At 43.5% G+C, this 15,671-nt stretch overlaps 2 protein-coding genes across 2 annotated transcripts; both read right to left on the minus strand.

Annotated features, from left to right (window-relative positions):
• Positions 1-373: 373 nt before the first annotated feature.
• ADI1 (acireductone dioxygenase 1) lies at positions 374-5,092 on the minus strand. The gene is made up of 4 exons (XM_077782414.1): positions 4,917-5,092; positions 4,104-4,223; positions 2,404-2,583; positions 374-1,772 (listed from the first exon to the last, which is right to left on the minus strand). Exons 1-4 carry the CDS (start codon positions 5,034-5,036, stop codon positions 1,641-1,643), a joined length of 552 nt encoding a protein of 183 aa, XP_077638540.1. The 5' UTR covers positions 5,037-5,092; the 3' UTR covers positions 374-1,640.
• Positions 5,093-7,282: 2,190 nt separating this feature from the next.
• On the minus strand, positions 7,283-12,989 carry RNASEH1 (ribonuclease H1). The gene is made up of 8 exons (XM_021551113.3): positions 12,841-12,989; positions 12,644-12,771; positions 12,136-12,339; positions 11,532-11,631; positions 11,203-11,257; positions 10,075-10,159; positions 8,456-8,580; positions 7,283-7,582 (listed from the first exon to the last, which is right to left on the minus strand). The coding sequence occupies exons 1-8, from the start codon at positions 12,948-12,950 to the stop codon at positions 7,496-7,498; spliced, it is 894 nt and encodes a 297-aa protein (XP_021406788.1). The 5' UTR covers positions 12,951-12,989; the 3' UTR covers positions 7,283-7,495.
• Positions 12,990-15,671: the final 2,682 nt, after the last annotated feature.

Genomic DNA, 15,671 nt, shown 5'->3' on the forward strand with positions numbered 1-15,671 from the left:
ATCAGCACACAGGCTACAGTCAGCTCATCATCCACTGAGAGCTGCAGCAAGCAGTACATCTACCCAGCTGACATAATTCATCACTGAGAAGAGTAAAACGCTCCAGTGCCCATTGCTGGGGAGCTCCATGTCCCGTGCAAGCACAAGCTATCTACTGAAAACCAGCCTACTGTGCCTAAGCCAACTCTTCTCCCTCTCACAGCTCAAGAAACTGAGGCACAGCGAGTCATTTGTCCCATGTTACAGAACAAATCAATGCCAGCACAAGGAATAAAAGCTGATTAATAATTACAGTAACACCGTTGTTCAATGGGTTCTAAATGTCAGCACAAAGAATAAAAAAAAACCCAAAGCAATAAAAAATCAACATACCTAGATCAAAGTAATTTTATTAATAACTCACAAGAACAAATTTGCTACATTTTACTGAGAAAACCACAGCTTTATGTACCAGGGTAGAACTTGGAAAGCTGCATACTAAAATGCCGATTGTGCAGATTTATCTCATGAACATTTTTAGACAAGAATGAAGGAGGGTTTATTTTCTTTAATTAAAACCAGAATCCTACATAGTTCATTAGCATGAATTCTGAGCAAAATGAATATTAATGTAGCCCACCTCTCACAATTCTACCTGCCAGAAATACCAAGGAAAGAAAGATTAGAAAATGGATTCTTGAACAATTGTAAATGCAACCTGCTACTGTCATTGCAAGGCTGCTGGCATCTTTGAAAGGTCACAGAGATCAGGAAAACCTTTTTGAGCAGAAAAAGGCAAATAATACTGCCACCTTCAAAAAGGCACAAAAGATCCAGGGAACTGTAGGCTGCTCAGCCCCACTTCAGTCCCCAGGAATGTTACAGAATAATCCAGGCACAAGAAATGCCAGGTGATGGAGAGCAGTCAACGCCAATTCACCAAGAGCACATTCTGCTTGATGCTGACTGCCAGGGGCAATGGCTCTGTACCAGAGGGGACACCATAGGTGCCATTTACCTTGACTCCAGCAAGGCTTTCACTTAGTGTGTCCCACAGCAACCTTGTAGCCTGGCTGAGGACACAAACTACTGAATGGATAAAGAACCTCAGGTCCATTGGGCTCGAAACAGTCTGTGGTTCAAACTAGGTGGTTACAAGTGACATCCCTCAGTCACCAGAACTAGGGCAGAACAGAAGGGAGCCCAGCCAAGGGCACTGGTCTGTGCAGCCTGGAGAGGAGAAGGCTCACAGGAGACCCAACTACTAGAGCAGGGACTGTGAAGGAGACAGAGCCAGACTCTCCTCAGACATGCAGTGAAAGGGCAATAGACAACTGCAAACTGCAACCAAGGAGTTGGTCATGAAGAACAAATGCTTGGCCATGGGAGCAGCTAAGTGTCGGAGCTAGCGCCCAGACAGGCTGTGGAACCTCCACCACCAGAGGTTTCCAAACTGCAGGGTCTTGAGCAACTTGGTCTAGCTTTAAAACTGGCATAGGAGTTCACAAGGTTGGACTAAATTACCTACAAATGACCTTTTAATCTAAATTTTTCTAGGATTCTGTCATTCCAATTTCCTACCTAAGTACAAGTTTAATCAGTGAAAAGCAACAAGGCACATTTATCCTGACGGGGTTTCGGGATGTTCCACCTGTCAGGTCTCAGACACCATTATGTGCTTCTTCAGCCAGAAACTTCATGTACTGTTTCCGAGCAGGAAAATCATCAGCCGGCCTGTTGTACGCCGTCCAGACGGGTTCTCCAACAAACAGCCTCATTGCCTTCACATAATTCTGCCAAAGAACAAGAAGTGACAAATCATTTAAGAGCTCCTTTTCAAGGGATCTTCATGTCAAATTTAAGGCTTCACTTGTGCTTCAGCAGAAATTTTTGAAACTATTTCATGATGGACTGAAAGCTTCACACATTCCAGAAGATTACAGCACTACACTGCTGGTCCTGCTCCCAGTGCCTGCAGTGGAAGACTCTGGCACCTATGCAGTGATACACTGTGTTATGATCAATGCTTTCAGTTCAGGAAGAAGCAGTACTTTGCACCATTTCAAAGAAACCAAAACCATCCTGTCTTATGCAGACCTTTGCACCGGATCCGCAATACTCAGCAGTGCAGCAATTTAAACCCTATTTGCTTACTTAAACAGCAGCAACCCAAGTACCCAAGATGTTTACACAATGCTTTTGGGGAACACCAGAAGCATCACAGTCACAGCCATGAAAACAGAATGGGAAGTGCATGAACTACCCAAAAAATAAAGCTTACAGGAAGTGTGAAGTCTCCAGATTCCAAAAGGAAAAGCAACATGTTTTACTAATGAACTGCAAGTCTCAGGGCATGCAGTTACTAATGTGATATATATTCACATGGATTTGTTATCAAAATTTACGGTAATCTACACAACATACGTTCTCATCCAGTGTAAATCGATGATATATGCCAGCAGGGAGGGTTATCATGTCTCCTTTTTCCATGAAAATCCGAATCCATTTGTCATCCTTGTCTCGAACATCAAAATAGCCAGATCCCTCCAAGATGTAGCGAATTTCATCATCGAGGTGTAAATGTTCTTCATAAAATGTCTTTATCTAGGAATAGCAAATATTTTGGAAAACTACTGGATATGGGAAAGCTGCAAAGAAATCTGGTAGAAACACAGAGAAGCTGAGAAAGGCTTTCAAGGGGTAACTGTGTTTTAACCAGCAGAGCAGACCAACGTGGGTAAGATGGCCAACCCAGCCAGCCAGCCCATCTCCAGACACATCTGAGCAGGCCTCTACATTTCCTCTGCAGGGCAGGAACTCCTCTGGCAAGAAGGAGCTCTAGCTGTATGTAACCATTCTCTGAATAACAGTAATGCTTACAGCCATTTGAAAGAGAGATGGGCAAAATTTCCCACTACAGGATTTGGTCCTTGCGCTTGCTCAGTTCAATCATTTTGTGGGTTTTTTCCCCTCAACACACAGCACCAAAACAAAGCCTCAGACTATCCCCCCTCTTTTACACTTATGTAGAGCTGAATTAGCTGCACAGGGTACTACCACTGTCTGTGAAAATGCAGTTACTGCCAAACACGGCCCATCTACAGCAATCTGATGTAAACAGTGTGTCATGCCTGCCCACACACAGTCAGACCCAGCTCCAGGCTCTCTTGTCCAAGACAGTGGCAGCAACATTCTCTTTTTTCTGGAATGGCAAATTCTTTGTACATTCACAGAATACAAAACACATTTTAAAAGTTCAATTAACGGAAACCTGAGAGGTTTAGTGCACAATGGGCAGTGCAATGCCAGGTACCATCACCACCTGCTCAGGTCTGAATGATGTTTAGCCACACTTCTGCAGATGTCCTTGAGCCAGAAGTGATCCAGCGCAGCAGGATGAGCAAAAGTCCCTATGTCTTGTAAAGAATGGCCCATCTTTCTGTCAGACAGAGCCTACCCAGGCCATCTTCTTAATGAGTTACTACCTAATTTACCTTCTCACCAAAACAAAACCACTAGAACACAATGGGCTTAAAACAAACTGGTAAATGGAAATTTAATAAAAATATGAAAGTGTCACTGGGTTGCTGTCTTCAAGTCAGAGCAGCAAGCCAGCAGCACCTGGAGGTTGGGATGAGAAAGCTCCTTCTAGGAGGCTCATCTGAACAGTGTTGAGCTGCTATGAAATTGACAAGGTATAAGCTCCCCAAGGTAAAAAATCTCCTTGTACAAAGCATGTATCCCTCCAATTCCATGGGGGTAATACTCACTTAAAAAAGATGCATTGTGCAAGCAGCCATTAGGTTGTCAAAGCTTTCAAAGCCCAGGCCCAGCTGGCAGCTACTTGCCTTCATCTCAGAGAGGCTCTCTGAGAACAGGTCAGCATTGGCAGAACTCTCCTGGTAGGAGTCTTAGTTATGAAATTACAGTGATGGAAATGATCCTCAAAACCTTTGAAGGCAACCTACAGAAGCAAAGGACCTCTACTATCTTTAAAATTACATCAAAAGTTCTTTTTTAATGTTCAGGACTTCGGTACAGGATGTATTTTAGACGTGGAAGCCTCATCCCCGTGTCCCGCTGGGCTGTGTGGAAACCCGCACCGAGAGCCAAGTTTCGCATACCTTTTCCTCGTAATTTGGAAGCTTGTCTTTGTGTATGGTCACTATATCCATCCAAGAATAATTTTCTGCTCTCCTAATCTCTTTCAAGCATAGATCAGTCTCATAGTTATCAGCATCCAACTAAAAAATAGGCAGAGGGAAAAAAAAAAAAACAACACACAAAACAAACAACAAAAAAGCATTCGGACGCCATTGCTAAAGGCGGAACTCATGGTACTCGTGGGAATCGCGCTGCCGGCAGTGCCGGGGCGGCTCGGCCGCTGCACGGGAGCTGCCGCACGGACACGGCGCTCCCGCAGCGGCCCCGCCCCGGCCCGGCCCGGCCCGGGGCTCCCCGCCGGGCCCTGCGGTACCGACACACCGCCGGGCCCTGCGGTACCGACACCGCCGGGCCCTGCGGTACCGACACTGCCCTACCCTGCGGTACCGACACACCGCCGGGCCCTGCGGTACCGACACCGCCGGGCCCTGCGGTACCGACACTGCCGGGCCCTGCGGTACCGACACCGCCGGGCCCTGCGGTACCGACACACCGCCGGGCCCTGCGGTACCGACACTGCCCTACCCTGCGGTACCGACACACCGCCGGGCCCTGCGGTACCGACACTGCCCTACCCTGCGGTACCGACACCGCCGGGCCCTGCGGTACCGACACTGCCCTACCCTGCGGTACCGACACTGCCCTACCCTGCGGTACCGACACCGCCGGGCCCTGCGGTACCGACACACCGCCGGGCCCTGCGGTACCGACACACCGCCGGGCCCTGCGGTACCGACACACCGCCGGGCCCTGCGGTACCGACACTGCCCTACCCTGCGGTACACCACGCCGAGGCGGCGCAGCTGCTCCAGGCTGACGGCGCGGTTGGGCCGCTGCCGGTGCGGCGCCCGCTGGTCCTCCCGGGACTCGTCCATGTACCAGGCCTCCACCATGCCGCCGCCACCGCGTGCGCGGGGCCGGGCTGCCGGCGGCCCGCCCCGGCGCGGGCAGAGCGCCGCTCGGCAGGGAGCGGTGCGGAGCTTTCGGCTGAGGGGACAGCTCCAGGCTGGGAACCGAAAGTCCCCGAGACAGGCCGCGGTTCGGCGCTTCTCACCCGCAGCAGCGCCCCAGCGTAGCCGCAGAGGCCGTGGTGTTTGCATCGAGCCCTCGCTGTAACGCTTCGACGGAATTTACCCGTACGTCTCGGGCTTAAAGGCCGGCATTGCAACCCCACAATATAGAAAAAAATGAGGTAAAAAATAAAGTGGCAAGACGTGCTTGCACAGATAACTTGTGTTGTCTCCATCCACGAAGATACAGCCTCAGCGTTCTCCCCGAGCTGGAGCAAACAAGACACCCTGGGCTGTGCCTCCACAGTTCTGCTCTCTGCCTGATCCTATAGGACAAATAAACCCACAGCCAGCTAAGCACAATGTAAGAATGGCCAGACAACTGAAACAATCCCTCCTTAGATTTTTTCTTCGTAAAAAGAGTTTCTTACTTAGCAAGGTGTCTCACCCACTACCAGATCCATTTAATCTGTAGTATTTATATTTAAACACTACTTATTATCAAACAGATACTCTAGAAGCTGTGCTAAGGCACATGGAGGACAAGCAGGTGTTTTGGGACAGCCAGCACTGAATATCGTGGCTGCTAAATGTCAATATTCTCCTAAAGTTGCAGTTCTCTGAAAAGATTACTTTGACATCCACCATCCTCTGCAGGCCCTCAAGCCCCTTTTAAGTCCTTTTGAGAAGTACTATTTGTTTTCCATCTTTTAATCAGCCTTAATTTTGTAACCATCCTCTTGGCTTTCTTCTGTCCTGAATTTCCAGAATAAGAATAAATGTTCATATTAAATTGGTATGTCCTATTAGATTTTCTATTATAACCTACCTATTGGATTCAGGTAATCAAGTGGCCTAAATTCAGTATTACACAGTTGTTATGATTTGCCCACCACAATCTTACAGGTTTTCCAAAGCTCCTGCTTAAATAAAAAAAAATACTGATTTCCATACAGTACATAGGATTTACTTGTTTAACATAATATGTACGATAGGCGAGTTACTAGAAAGCTGATCGGGGTGATGGGTCTTTTCTTTGCAGCCAAACTTCTAAAGTAAATAGATAGCTGTGTGCATACATACAAAGAACCAGTATCTAGGGGTGAAAGAGGGCACTGATTGAAGCCCTAGATGAGCTTCAATGTGCAGTTCTGGATGAGAAAAAAAAATCTTCACTGACCTATTAACTACTGGATAGCCAGTTTCCTCCTTTAGCCATGTGACTAAATATGTAAAACCTCACACTTTGCCTTGGGAAAGATGTTATAATGCATCTGTATAGAAATTAACAAATGCAAAAACATGTCAGTGACTCCTAGCTTAAATTCTACTATTCAATGGTACAGATGTACCATATAGAGAAGTTGACACAGATAGCACAACAAACCTGTTTGCTTTTCTTGTACACTTGCATAGAAAATAAACCCAAGTTGATTACTAGTAATTACTCTCCATTTAGCCATTCCATCAATCTCAGAGTTGACTGGAAAAAATGAAGTCAAATACTTGAGATCTGGAAGGTATGGAGAAGTTTATCTTCTAGTCCCATTTCAGATTAAATGTCAATTACTACTTTTGGGACAACACTGAAGAGGAACTAACAATGCTAACAAGAACCAGTATGCATCAAAAAAAACTACTTAGTGGAAACAGGAAGACAGATTAAGAGCTTGGAAATTAATCAGGTAGAGAGAACAGTGAAAATTCATTGTTTTCTTGTAACCTGGCTTTTTCTTTGCTCATGAAAAATAACATTATAAAAGAAAGATACTGGTGCTGCAGCTGGCACTGCAGGTCAGTGTTACAAGCCCATCTGTGGGGCAGTTATTGCCAGTACCAGAATGCCAGAGCAGACCAAAGAAATCTGTGTTAGGTGACCTCCTACCAAATCAATTAACCCCAAAGTCTGCTCCAGCTATTTTGGGCTGCAATAGATACCTCTGCACAAAAAAGAAAAAAAAAAAAAAAGAAAAAAAAAAATATATTTATTTAACTAAGAGGAAAATACAGAAAACTTTGATTTAAAATTACTTCTTCAGAAGCTTGTCATTAAGGTGAGCTCATAAGTACACAAGAACGCTAAAAACACTGACCACAGCCCTTCCAACAGATGGAGAAAAAACAAATACTCAGTATCATCAACTAAATATTCTCAATTGTAAAACAAATACAATAGAAGAAACTGTGGGGTTTTCCTTCCCAGAAGTTGATTTATATTTAGTGCTTCAGGCCAGAAAGAAGTACAGCTGAAAGTTCAACTCCAAAATAATTACAGCAGTTCAAGTTGTTGCTGTCATATTAGGCCTTTTACTCTCAGTGCAACAGTCTCTACTCCTAGGCCATCAGCACTTTTGTTTAGAAGCTCCTTCTCTTGCTAGTCTATCAGCTTCTTCATTTCCTTGGAAGCCAGCATGACCAGGAATATGCATCTGTCAGGACAAAATATAGGAGTGTTAGATACAGAAGAAACCAGGAAGTAGATACATGAAATTTGATAAAGCAATGCTCTGTCATTGATAGTACAGGAGCACCTCCTCAGAGGTCCTCACCTAATATTTAGCCCTTAGGTCTTCTTCCCAAAGATTTTCATTGTCTCTCTTCTTCTAGGGAAACTCTTGCCAAACTGTGACTATAATTTTTACAGTAATTAGTGAAAAGCATAAGGACCAGCTAACCTCTCCTTTAAGAAATGCAGACAAAAGCTCCAATTCAAAATTCCCACCTTCCAGCATTCAGTGGTTAAACTGAGTTGATCTTTTCCTAAAAGCCAAAGTCCTGTATTCCACTAAAAGCCTTGGTAGTTACAGCACTCACTTAGGATACATACATAGGATATTAAAAGATCCTCTCAATTTTCAGATGTCTTAATTGTCCAAACATCAATCAGTAAGTGAAAGCCAATCCTTTTCAGAAATAAGGGTGGAGTAGGAAGGTGAGGAAGAAAATCAAGCTTGCTATTTGACAAGATCTGAGAGGGGATAAGCATGAAGTGGGTGTGAAGTGACATTAGATTTACATGGCAAGGTTTTGGTACCACGTGGGAGCTGTAGATGTGGGTTCTGTGAAGACATGAGCAGTGCCCCTACATGAGAGAGAGCCAGATCCAGACAGCTCTGGTTCTAATAATCCAGGTTATGTTGCTAATTTGCTTTACATACAACAAAGAGCTTCTCTGTATTTGCAGTTTTACTTAAGAATGTACAATACAGTGGTCTACAGAAGTCTTAGTTATGATCACACTTCTAAGATTCTACCAGAAACATGTTTAAAATGTCATTAAGAATAAGAAACAAGGAACTTACCCACTGGATTTCTATGTCTTTTGCAAGATTATCAAGTCTTTCAAAATCTTCTTTATTTATTACACTTCCTCCTGAACTTGTTCTCCAGCCATTTGTTTTCCAGTTGTCAACCCAGCTCGTAATACCTGTGCAAAGGGAGTATCACCATAAAAGTGCTATTAAAGAATCCAGGAAGGATCAAGACGGAGCCAACAGCCTTTTAACAAGACATTACCTCTGTACAAAGTCTCAGGCAAAAATACTGGAGGCAAAAGATAACTCTCGTTTGGTTCTCTGATGCTGTCTTTCAGGATTGTATTTTTACATTATTACCTGAATTATCCCATCATTAAATTAAATATCTCTTTTTCCAAATACATATTTAATATAAAGACTACCATCTTATATATGCATTGTACCCAAAGTATCTCATAAACACCAATAAACAGAAACAAAGGATTTGCTTGATGATGCATAAGCAAAGCTTACTGCTCACCAGGGAGTTTTCTACATTACTCCTTAAGTAAGGATTTTTTTTAATATCTTTGCTCGTATGGACAATGTAATACATTCTTACTGCTTTCATGACCTGAACCAAATAGGAAATCTCTAATCATGCATGCAAAACTTCCTAAAAACCAAATCACATCAATTTGCACTTAACTACAAGCCTCCTTTTTTGGCATTTTTAAATAATAACCCCTAGACACATCTACAAGATACCTTCGGTTAAACAAGAATGGCACTTGCACCTCAGGGACCCAAAATGCAAAATGAAACTGCAAACAAAACCACAGATATTAAGACAAAAAGAGAAACATTTCATTTTCAACCATAAGCTGGTTTTGTTTATGTTAAAATTTTGTTTAATGCTATTTCAAAACAACCCATAAAATCAAATCTCCGAAGTGATCCGGAAACAAACATATACTGCCTTTGTAAAATTGAGAAAAAAACCCAAAAATAACTAACCAACCAACCAAACAAAAAAAACTTAAGCAGTTCCAGATTAACACCAGAACAAAATCTGAAGGTCCTGAGTAAATAGGATGTCTTTTTTTTCCAAAATTAAATCTTATTGGCTGCTTCATATGGTATTTATGGAGAATAAAATTAGGTTTTCCAGGTTTTTTAATGCATATTCTGAGCACATATCTCTGGCTAGTCTTTCAGTGTAGCCTAAAAGCTTGGAAGCAAGAGAACTTTAATGTATTTCACTTTAATGTACTTCACAGGTGTGTGTGTTAAAGACAGCCTCTCCAATACATGCAAAACAACAAAAACCCTACAGGTTACCACATCAACTTCCAAGTAATTTCCTGAGTACAGCTTTAACAACCTACACAGGAGCAACATTTTTTCTAAATTTTGCATCACGCTGCACACCTCAAGACACAAATCCTGGTGTTACTTCTGTCAGCGTTTACTATAACAGACACTTTGATTATACTTCTGTTTCATGCAGTTAGGAGGCAATGTCTGATACTCTGAAGTTTTTCCCCAGGCAGTCATACATGTTAAGTTATGCACTGTCTTCCTTCCGTTCCTCTCTCCAGGACTCAGAATATTCTGTGGGTCTTATGTAATGAAAAAGCATGTAGTGTCTTTAAGGATCAGGAAAATTAAAATCATTAACTTACCATTAATAGTAAACTTGCTATCAGTGTAGATTATTAATTTCTTGATGTTTTGACTCTTGGCTTGCTCTATTGCTCTGCAGGCTGCCTAAAACAACATTTCAAAACAACCACAGTTCAGAAAGGATTTTGACCACATGGAATTAAAATACTAACAAAGTACCTGATGCTAACACAGAACTACATATATTACTGTAAACTCACCACCAAGGGTTATCAACACGTTTTAGTGTAAAGGATCCCAAAATTGTGTATTGCAGATGACACCTTTATGATTCAGGCAAAGAGGCAGGCGCTTAAGTTTCAATAGCAAAAAAAGCCTCGTAACATTCTGATGCTCAACTCTGTGCTGAAGGAGTAGCTCTCTGACACGTTTTCTAACTATCAAAACCTCTGTCAACACCAAGGCATTTTCTGCAAAACTTTGAGGAGGAAGAATTCGTATCAGTTCCAACAGTCTGGATGCCTTAACAGGTTAGGGGGTGTTTCTGGTGCTCTGAAATAATACAGGGAGAAGTGGTTGGGTGTGCATGTAGAACTGAAAAGCTCCTGTGACAAATCTTACCACTGGCACACCAACACCACCTCTAAAATGAACTTTGTAGTTTTTAACCAGACCACTTGCCCATTTCAGTTCATCTCCAAATGTGGAGTGCAGCAATACCATAACGAAGAGGAGATGAAAAGAGAAGACTAAATCTGCTGTTCTCAACAGAAGTTAGTCTAAACTGTTTTTTATATTTATCTAAAGATTATGATACTCTGATCCTGCTATTAAAGAAGCTGACTCTCAACTGATACTCAGCAGTCCTCACTATAAGGTCTGAAGCACACTCATTAAAAACACAAGAGAATCTATGCAGAGTTGAGAGCAAGACTTTCCTAATGTAAGGCTGTTCAAATAGCTGTGCTTGGTGACATTTGGAAATCCTCAACGTGAATTACCTAGTTCAAAGCCAATAAAGACCAATAAAACTTGAAGATAACTATTTGTTTGAAGTCATAACTCTGAATATTTTGCATACTTCTCTTAGAGCTCCATACTGGTTTCTGGAAACCAGAGTTGAAAAAGACATGAAAATGCAGCTGCAGTCTAATACAGAGAAGCATTTCAGAACATTTGCTACTTACATGGATTTCTGCTCTTTGATTAGTCTGCCGTCCAGGAAGTCTTTCACTGGTATTTCTGTGACCGAAGAACAAACAGTAGATTAGTTATCTCAGGTATTCAGAATTATGTATAATGGCTACACATTAAAAAAAAAAAAAAAATTATTTCCAATTGATTTTTTCCCAGAGAGAGTGCTTTCTCTGCTTCCCTCGATATCTCCTGACTCAGTCTCATAACACTGTTGTTATGAGTCTCAACAACAGTTTCATATTTAAAAGGAGGCTAGTATTGTAAATCACCAAACAGAATATATTAATTAATAAAAAAAAAAATCCATTGACCTACTTACAAAGGGTGGCCTGGTCCCCAGTAGACACCTATTCCAGCACATGCCCTGCTACGTCCATTCCTAGTGCAACAACCATCTGTATAAACAACTGCAAAGTCACCTACAAAAAAATTATCAAAATCAGCACTTCTTCAAAAACACTATTTACGACAGATGAAATATTTGCCAGTATGTTAATCCCTGAAACTTCCCTCCTCAGAGAGCCCTTCCAAAAGGTAGCTACAGAAGCCATGTGAATCAGCAGAGCAGAACACCACAAGTCCCACTACAGCTTGACACCCACCAGTCAGGCTCAAGAATTTCTGCCCCAACTCCCACACTTTTCACTCTAGTTCATGTCTTTTTCAAAACTTCAAAGCTACATCTAATTTGTAGCCCAGGAACACATAAAATCACACCTATAACAATATGATTAAGCTGTATATTCATATCAGTTAAAACAAATCAAAATTACACTGAAAGACAATGTGAACAAATAAATCATAGTTAATGCTTTCATTTCCAAAGGAAATAATGGGCCTAATGCTATCATATACAAACCCCCCTAAAAGTTTTCTAATTGTTACACTTGTTGCTCGTCACAGAGAATAAACAAAGAACTCACCCATATATGAAAACTTATCTTCACTGACTGTTGGTATTGAGCCTACTGACTGTTTTTCATCATGTTTTACACGCTTTGCAATCTGCTCTTCATTGGTAGACTGTTCATATGGCCTTTTACATGCACTGCAACACATGGTATTTAATTCTGGTTCCTCTCTCTGGCTACCATTTTCCTGTGTTACAGCTGGAGGACCAAATACCTCTTCAAAAAGAAAAAAAAAAAGAAAGTTAGGAAGTTGAGCAAAATCAAATTTTATTTGAAACGACTGCTTCTAAAGATTCTAAAGACAACAGTTGTTAGCAACTATTATCAATGTTAGTCCGTCACCTGACACGCGCCCCCTCCCCCAGAAACACCTTCACTGCACCGGCACATCCATCGCCGTGTCCGGAGGCCATGGCCACGGCGCAGAGCCAGTGACGAGGCACGAACGGGGCTGGTGCCGGTTTCGGCGGCGGCAGCAGCGCTGGCAGCGCCGCCGTGCCCGCCCCGCTCCCCCTCCTACCTGCCGGCCCGGGCTGCTGCTGCGGCCCCGCCAGGCCGCCGCGCACGAAGCTCCAGGCGTCCTCCTCGGTGGCGAACTTCTTGAAGCTAGCGGACGGGAACTTGTTCACCTGCTCCTGGCACTCCGCCCTGCAACAGAGCGCGCAGCGGTGAGGCCGGGCCGGGCGGGCTCCCCGCCCCACCGCGGCCCCCGCTCACCAGGTGCGGTAGACGCCGGCCCGCCGGCCCTTGCGCACGGCGTAGAACATGGAGCCGGCGCGGGGCCCGAGGCACGAGTGGCTGAGCACGGCCACGAGCCAGCGCAGCATCCCGCGGCCGCGCCGCCATCCGCCCCGCTGCGCCTGCGCGGCCGCCGCGCTCACGGCAGCGCCGGGCCGCCTACGGGCCGCCAGAGAGGCCAAACTACCACAAAATGCACAGCGCAGGGGTTTGTGTGGCTCGGCTTTTTTGTTTGGTTGGTTTTGTTCCCTCCGCCCGCCAGTAATGGTATTTTTAAAACCTAAATCAGCTGTTGTTTTGGGGGTGCGGCATGAGGTGTATGGGTCGCAGCGGCTCTGCACAAGCCACCTCGCTCTGGAAGCCCCATTTGCTAAAAGGCAAAGGAGCCTTCTCGGGTGCACGGACGTGTCCAGCACGTCCGAAGGGCTGGAGCTGAACGAGGGGGTTTAGCTGGTTCTCACCCGGCTGTCCGGGCTCCAGGTGCGTGCGTTCCACTGAGCAGCCGAGGTGGCTCTGGGGTGAGGAGAAACTCCTCCAGGAATGCAGGGCCGGGAGCGACCTCTGGGCATCATCTGCCGTGGCAGGGTCAGCTGGTGCAGGTGACACGGGAGCACGTCCTGGCGGGTTTTGAATGTTTCTAGAGAGGGAAATTCCACGATCTCCCCGGGCACCTCTGAAAAAAATTCTTTGTCATGTTGAGGTGAAACTTCTCATGTTTTAGTTTATGGTGACTACTCCTCGTCCTGTCGCTAAGCACCACCTAAAAGAGTCTGGCACCATTCTCTTAGCACCTGGACTGCCATGTACTGGGAGACCAAAGCTGGGAGCTGGGTGTGTGTCAAATTCAGTACCTCAGCTTCTGACAAGGTCAAAGAAGCAACGATGGGGGCACTGGTGTGGCCACCTCCAGCAACAGCCCAAGGTATCCAAGCTGCTGTTGTACTTCCCTCATAGCTCTAGTGCAGATCCCTCTGACAAAGATGACCACATGGTGCCAGAGCTGCAGTGTTGTGTTCAAGAATGCAAAACACTGGCATTAATTTTGCCTTCTGTAGCAAAACCAACAAATGGGCTCAACATTACACATAATTACTATGTGTATTAACTGGATAACATTTATCTTAAAAAAACCCCAAACCCAAAGAGCTTATGTATTTGACAGGCCTTGGTGGAACTGAGAAACACCTTGGTCAGGGTTGTATGAAAATATAATTAGTGCATTTTCCTTATTTCTTCCAACATATTCATAAGACTCCATATACTTACAACATTCTATTGCTGTTGGGATACTTTTGTTACATATCTGACTAATTTATTCTTTCCACTTCTTCATGGTGCCCTCTCTGAGACTACATGGCATAAGAACCTTCTTAATTACATTACTTTGTAGTGACATTAACTTCTTTTAAAGATCACAGATCCACAGTGGTTCCTAAAAACCTGTCATGTATTTTGAGTACCAGGTATTATTGGGTACCAGGAACATTGATCACTCTAGATCTTCTCCTAATATAAACTCAGTGTCCAAAAGAAAACTTTTCTCTACAACTTTTTTCTCGTTGCTGTAATGCAGCATCCTGGTCTATTCAGCGCTCAGAGCATGGAGATGGGAAGGTGCAGACAGTCTCATATTTATTCATTAATGCTCTGAACAGTCATGTTTTGATCCTGTTTTGATCCATCCACACATCACCTCTTCTTTTTCCCTCTCATGAGTAGCTTCTCAATATAAACTGAGTGCGTACTACTGGACTGATGAGACAATTCCTTGTTATCTTTCTTTTTAGTACTCAGGTCCTGATCACTGTTGTTTAGCCAAACCAAATCTCTATAAATACTAATCCTGGCCATTGGTATGAGCTAAGTGGTTTTTTCCATTCATTCAATTAATGCTAGGAAAGAAGAGTGATTTGGGAGAAAAATGGGCACTGAACAATCTGTTTTTCAGGCTATCATAAATGTAGCAAAAATGATAATAAATTTAGTGAAATGTTAGAAAACATGATGAGCTGCATTTTGCAGATGCTAAGGTTGTTTAGTCTGGGATGTTGGTGTTTTTGTCAGTTTTTTGTTTACAAGAGCTTATTACTCCACTATTGTATTTTGTAAAGTAACAAACTACACACAGCATTATATGGTAATAGCAAATTGTTTGTACAAACTTAGGCTGGCTGCTCTTGGGGTAATCCAGGGAATCTAAGCACAGAACCAGTGCTCTGAACCATTCCTGGGTCTAACATCCCTGGACAGTATGTGCAAAGAGTTGCACACCTGCCTCCAAGTGTGATCTACCCTTGAGCAAGAAACCTAAATCAGCCAACAGAGAAGTGTTAAGATGAAGATTTCTTGTCAAGGCAAGGTTTTAGCTCTACTTCAGATAGGTATGCAGCCAGGCACTTCTTTTAAAATTAAAAAGTACAGCTTGTTCTCTTTATCAGTGTGCAAGTGTTATTTGTTAGATAATAACACAGTATATAATAAAGAGTGCTTCCACTTGTGAAAAATGCCTATCACTTGTTTTAATTTTTTTTAAAGTTTAATAGTATGAAAACAGTAATAAAAATCAGAGCAATAAGAATTTAGACAATCAGAGTTAGGTCCATAAAGCACAATAAAACAAAGAATTACAGACATCAGGATGCTCTCGGGCACTAAGCCATGAAAAGCATGCCTTGTGAACAAAGAATTAACCCTTAAAAGGAATAGTCTGTTGCATATTCATATATCTCATATATGATGCCTAAACTTTGTCAAAACAAAGAACTCTGTCTGGTCAGTGTCAACGTCTTCTTAATTCTGTGGCATCTTCA

Source organism: Lonchura striata, chromosome 3, assembly GCF_046129695.1.
Source record: "Lonchura striata isolate bLonStr1 chromosome 3, bLonStr1.mat, whole genome shotgun sequence".
Classification (NCBI taxonomy): domain Eukaryota; kingdom Metazoa; phylum Chordata; class Aves; order Passeriformes; family Estrildidae; genus Lonchura; species Lonchura striata.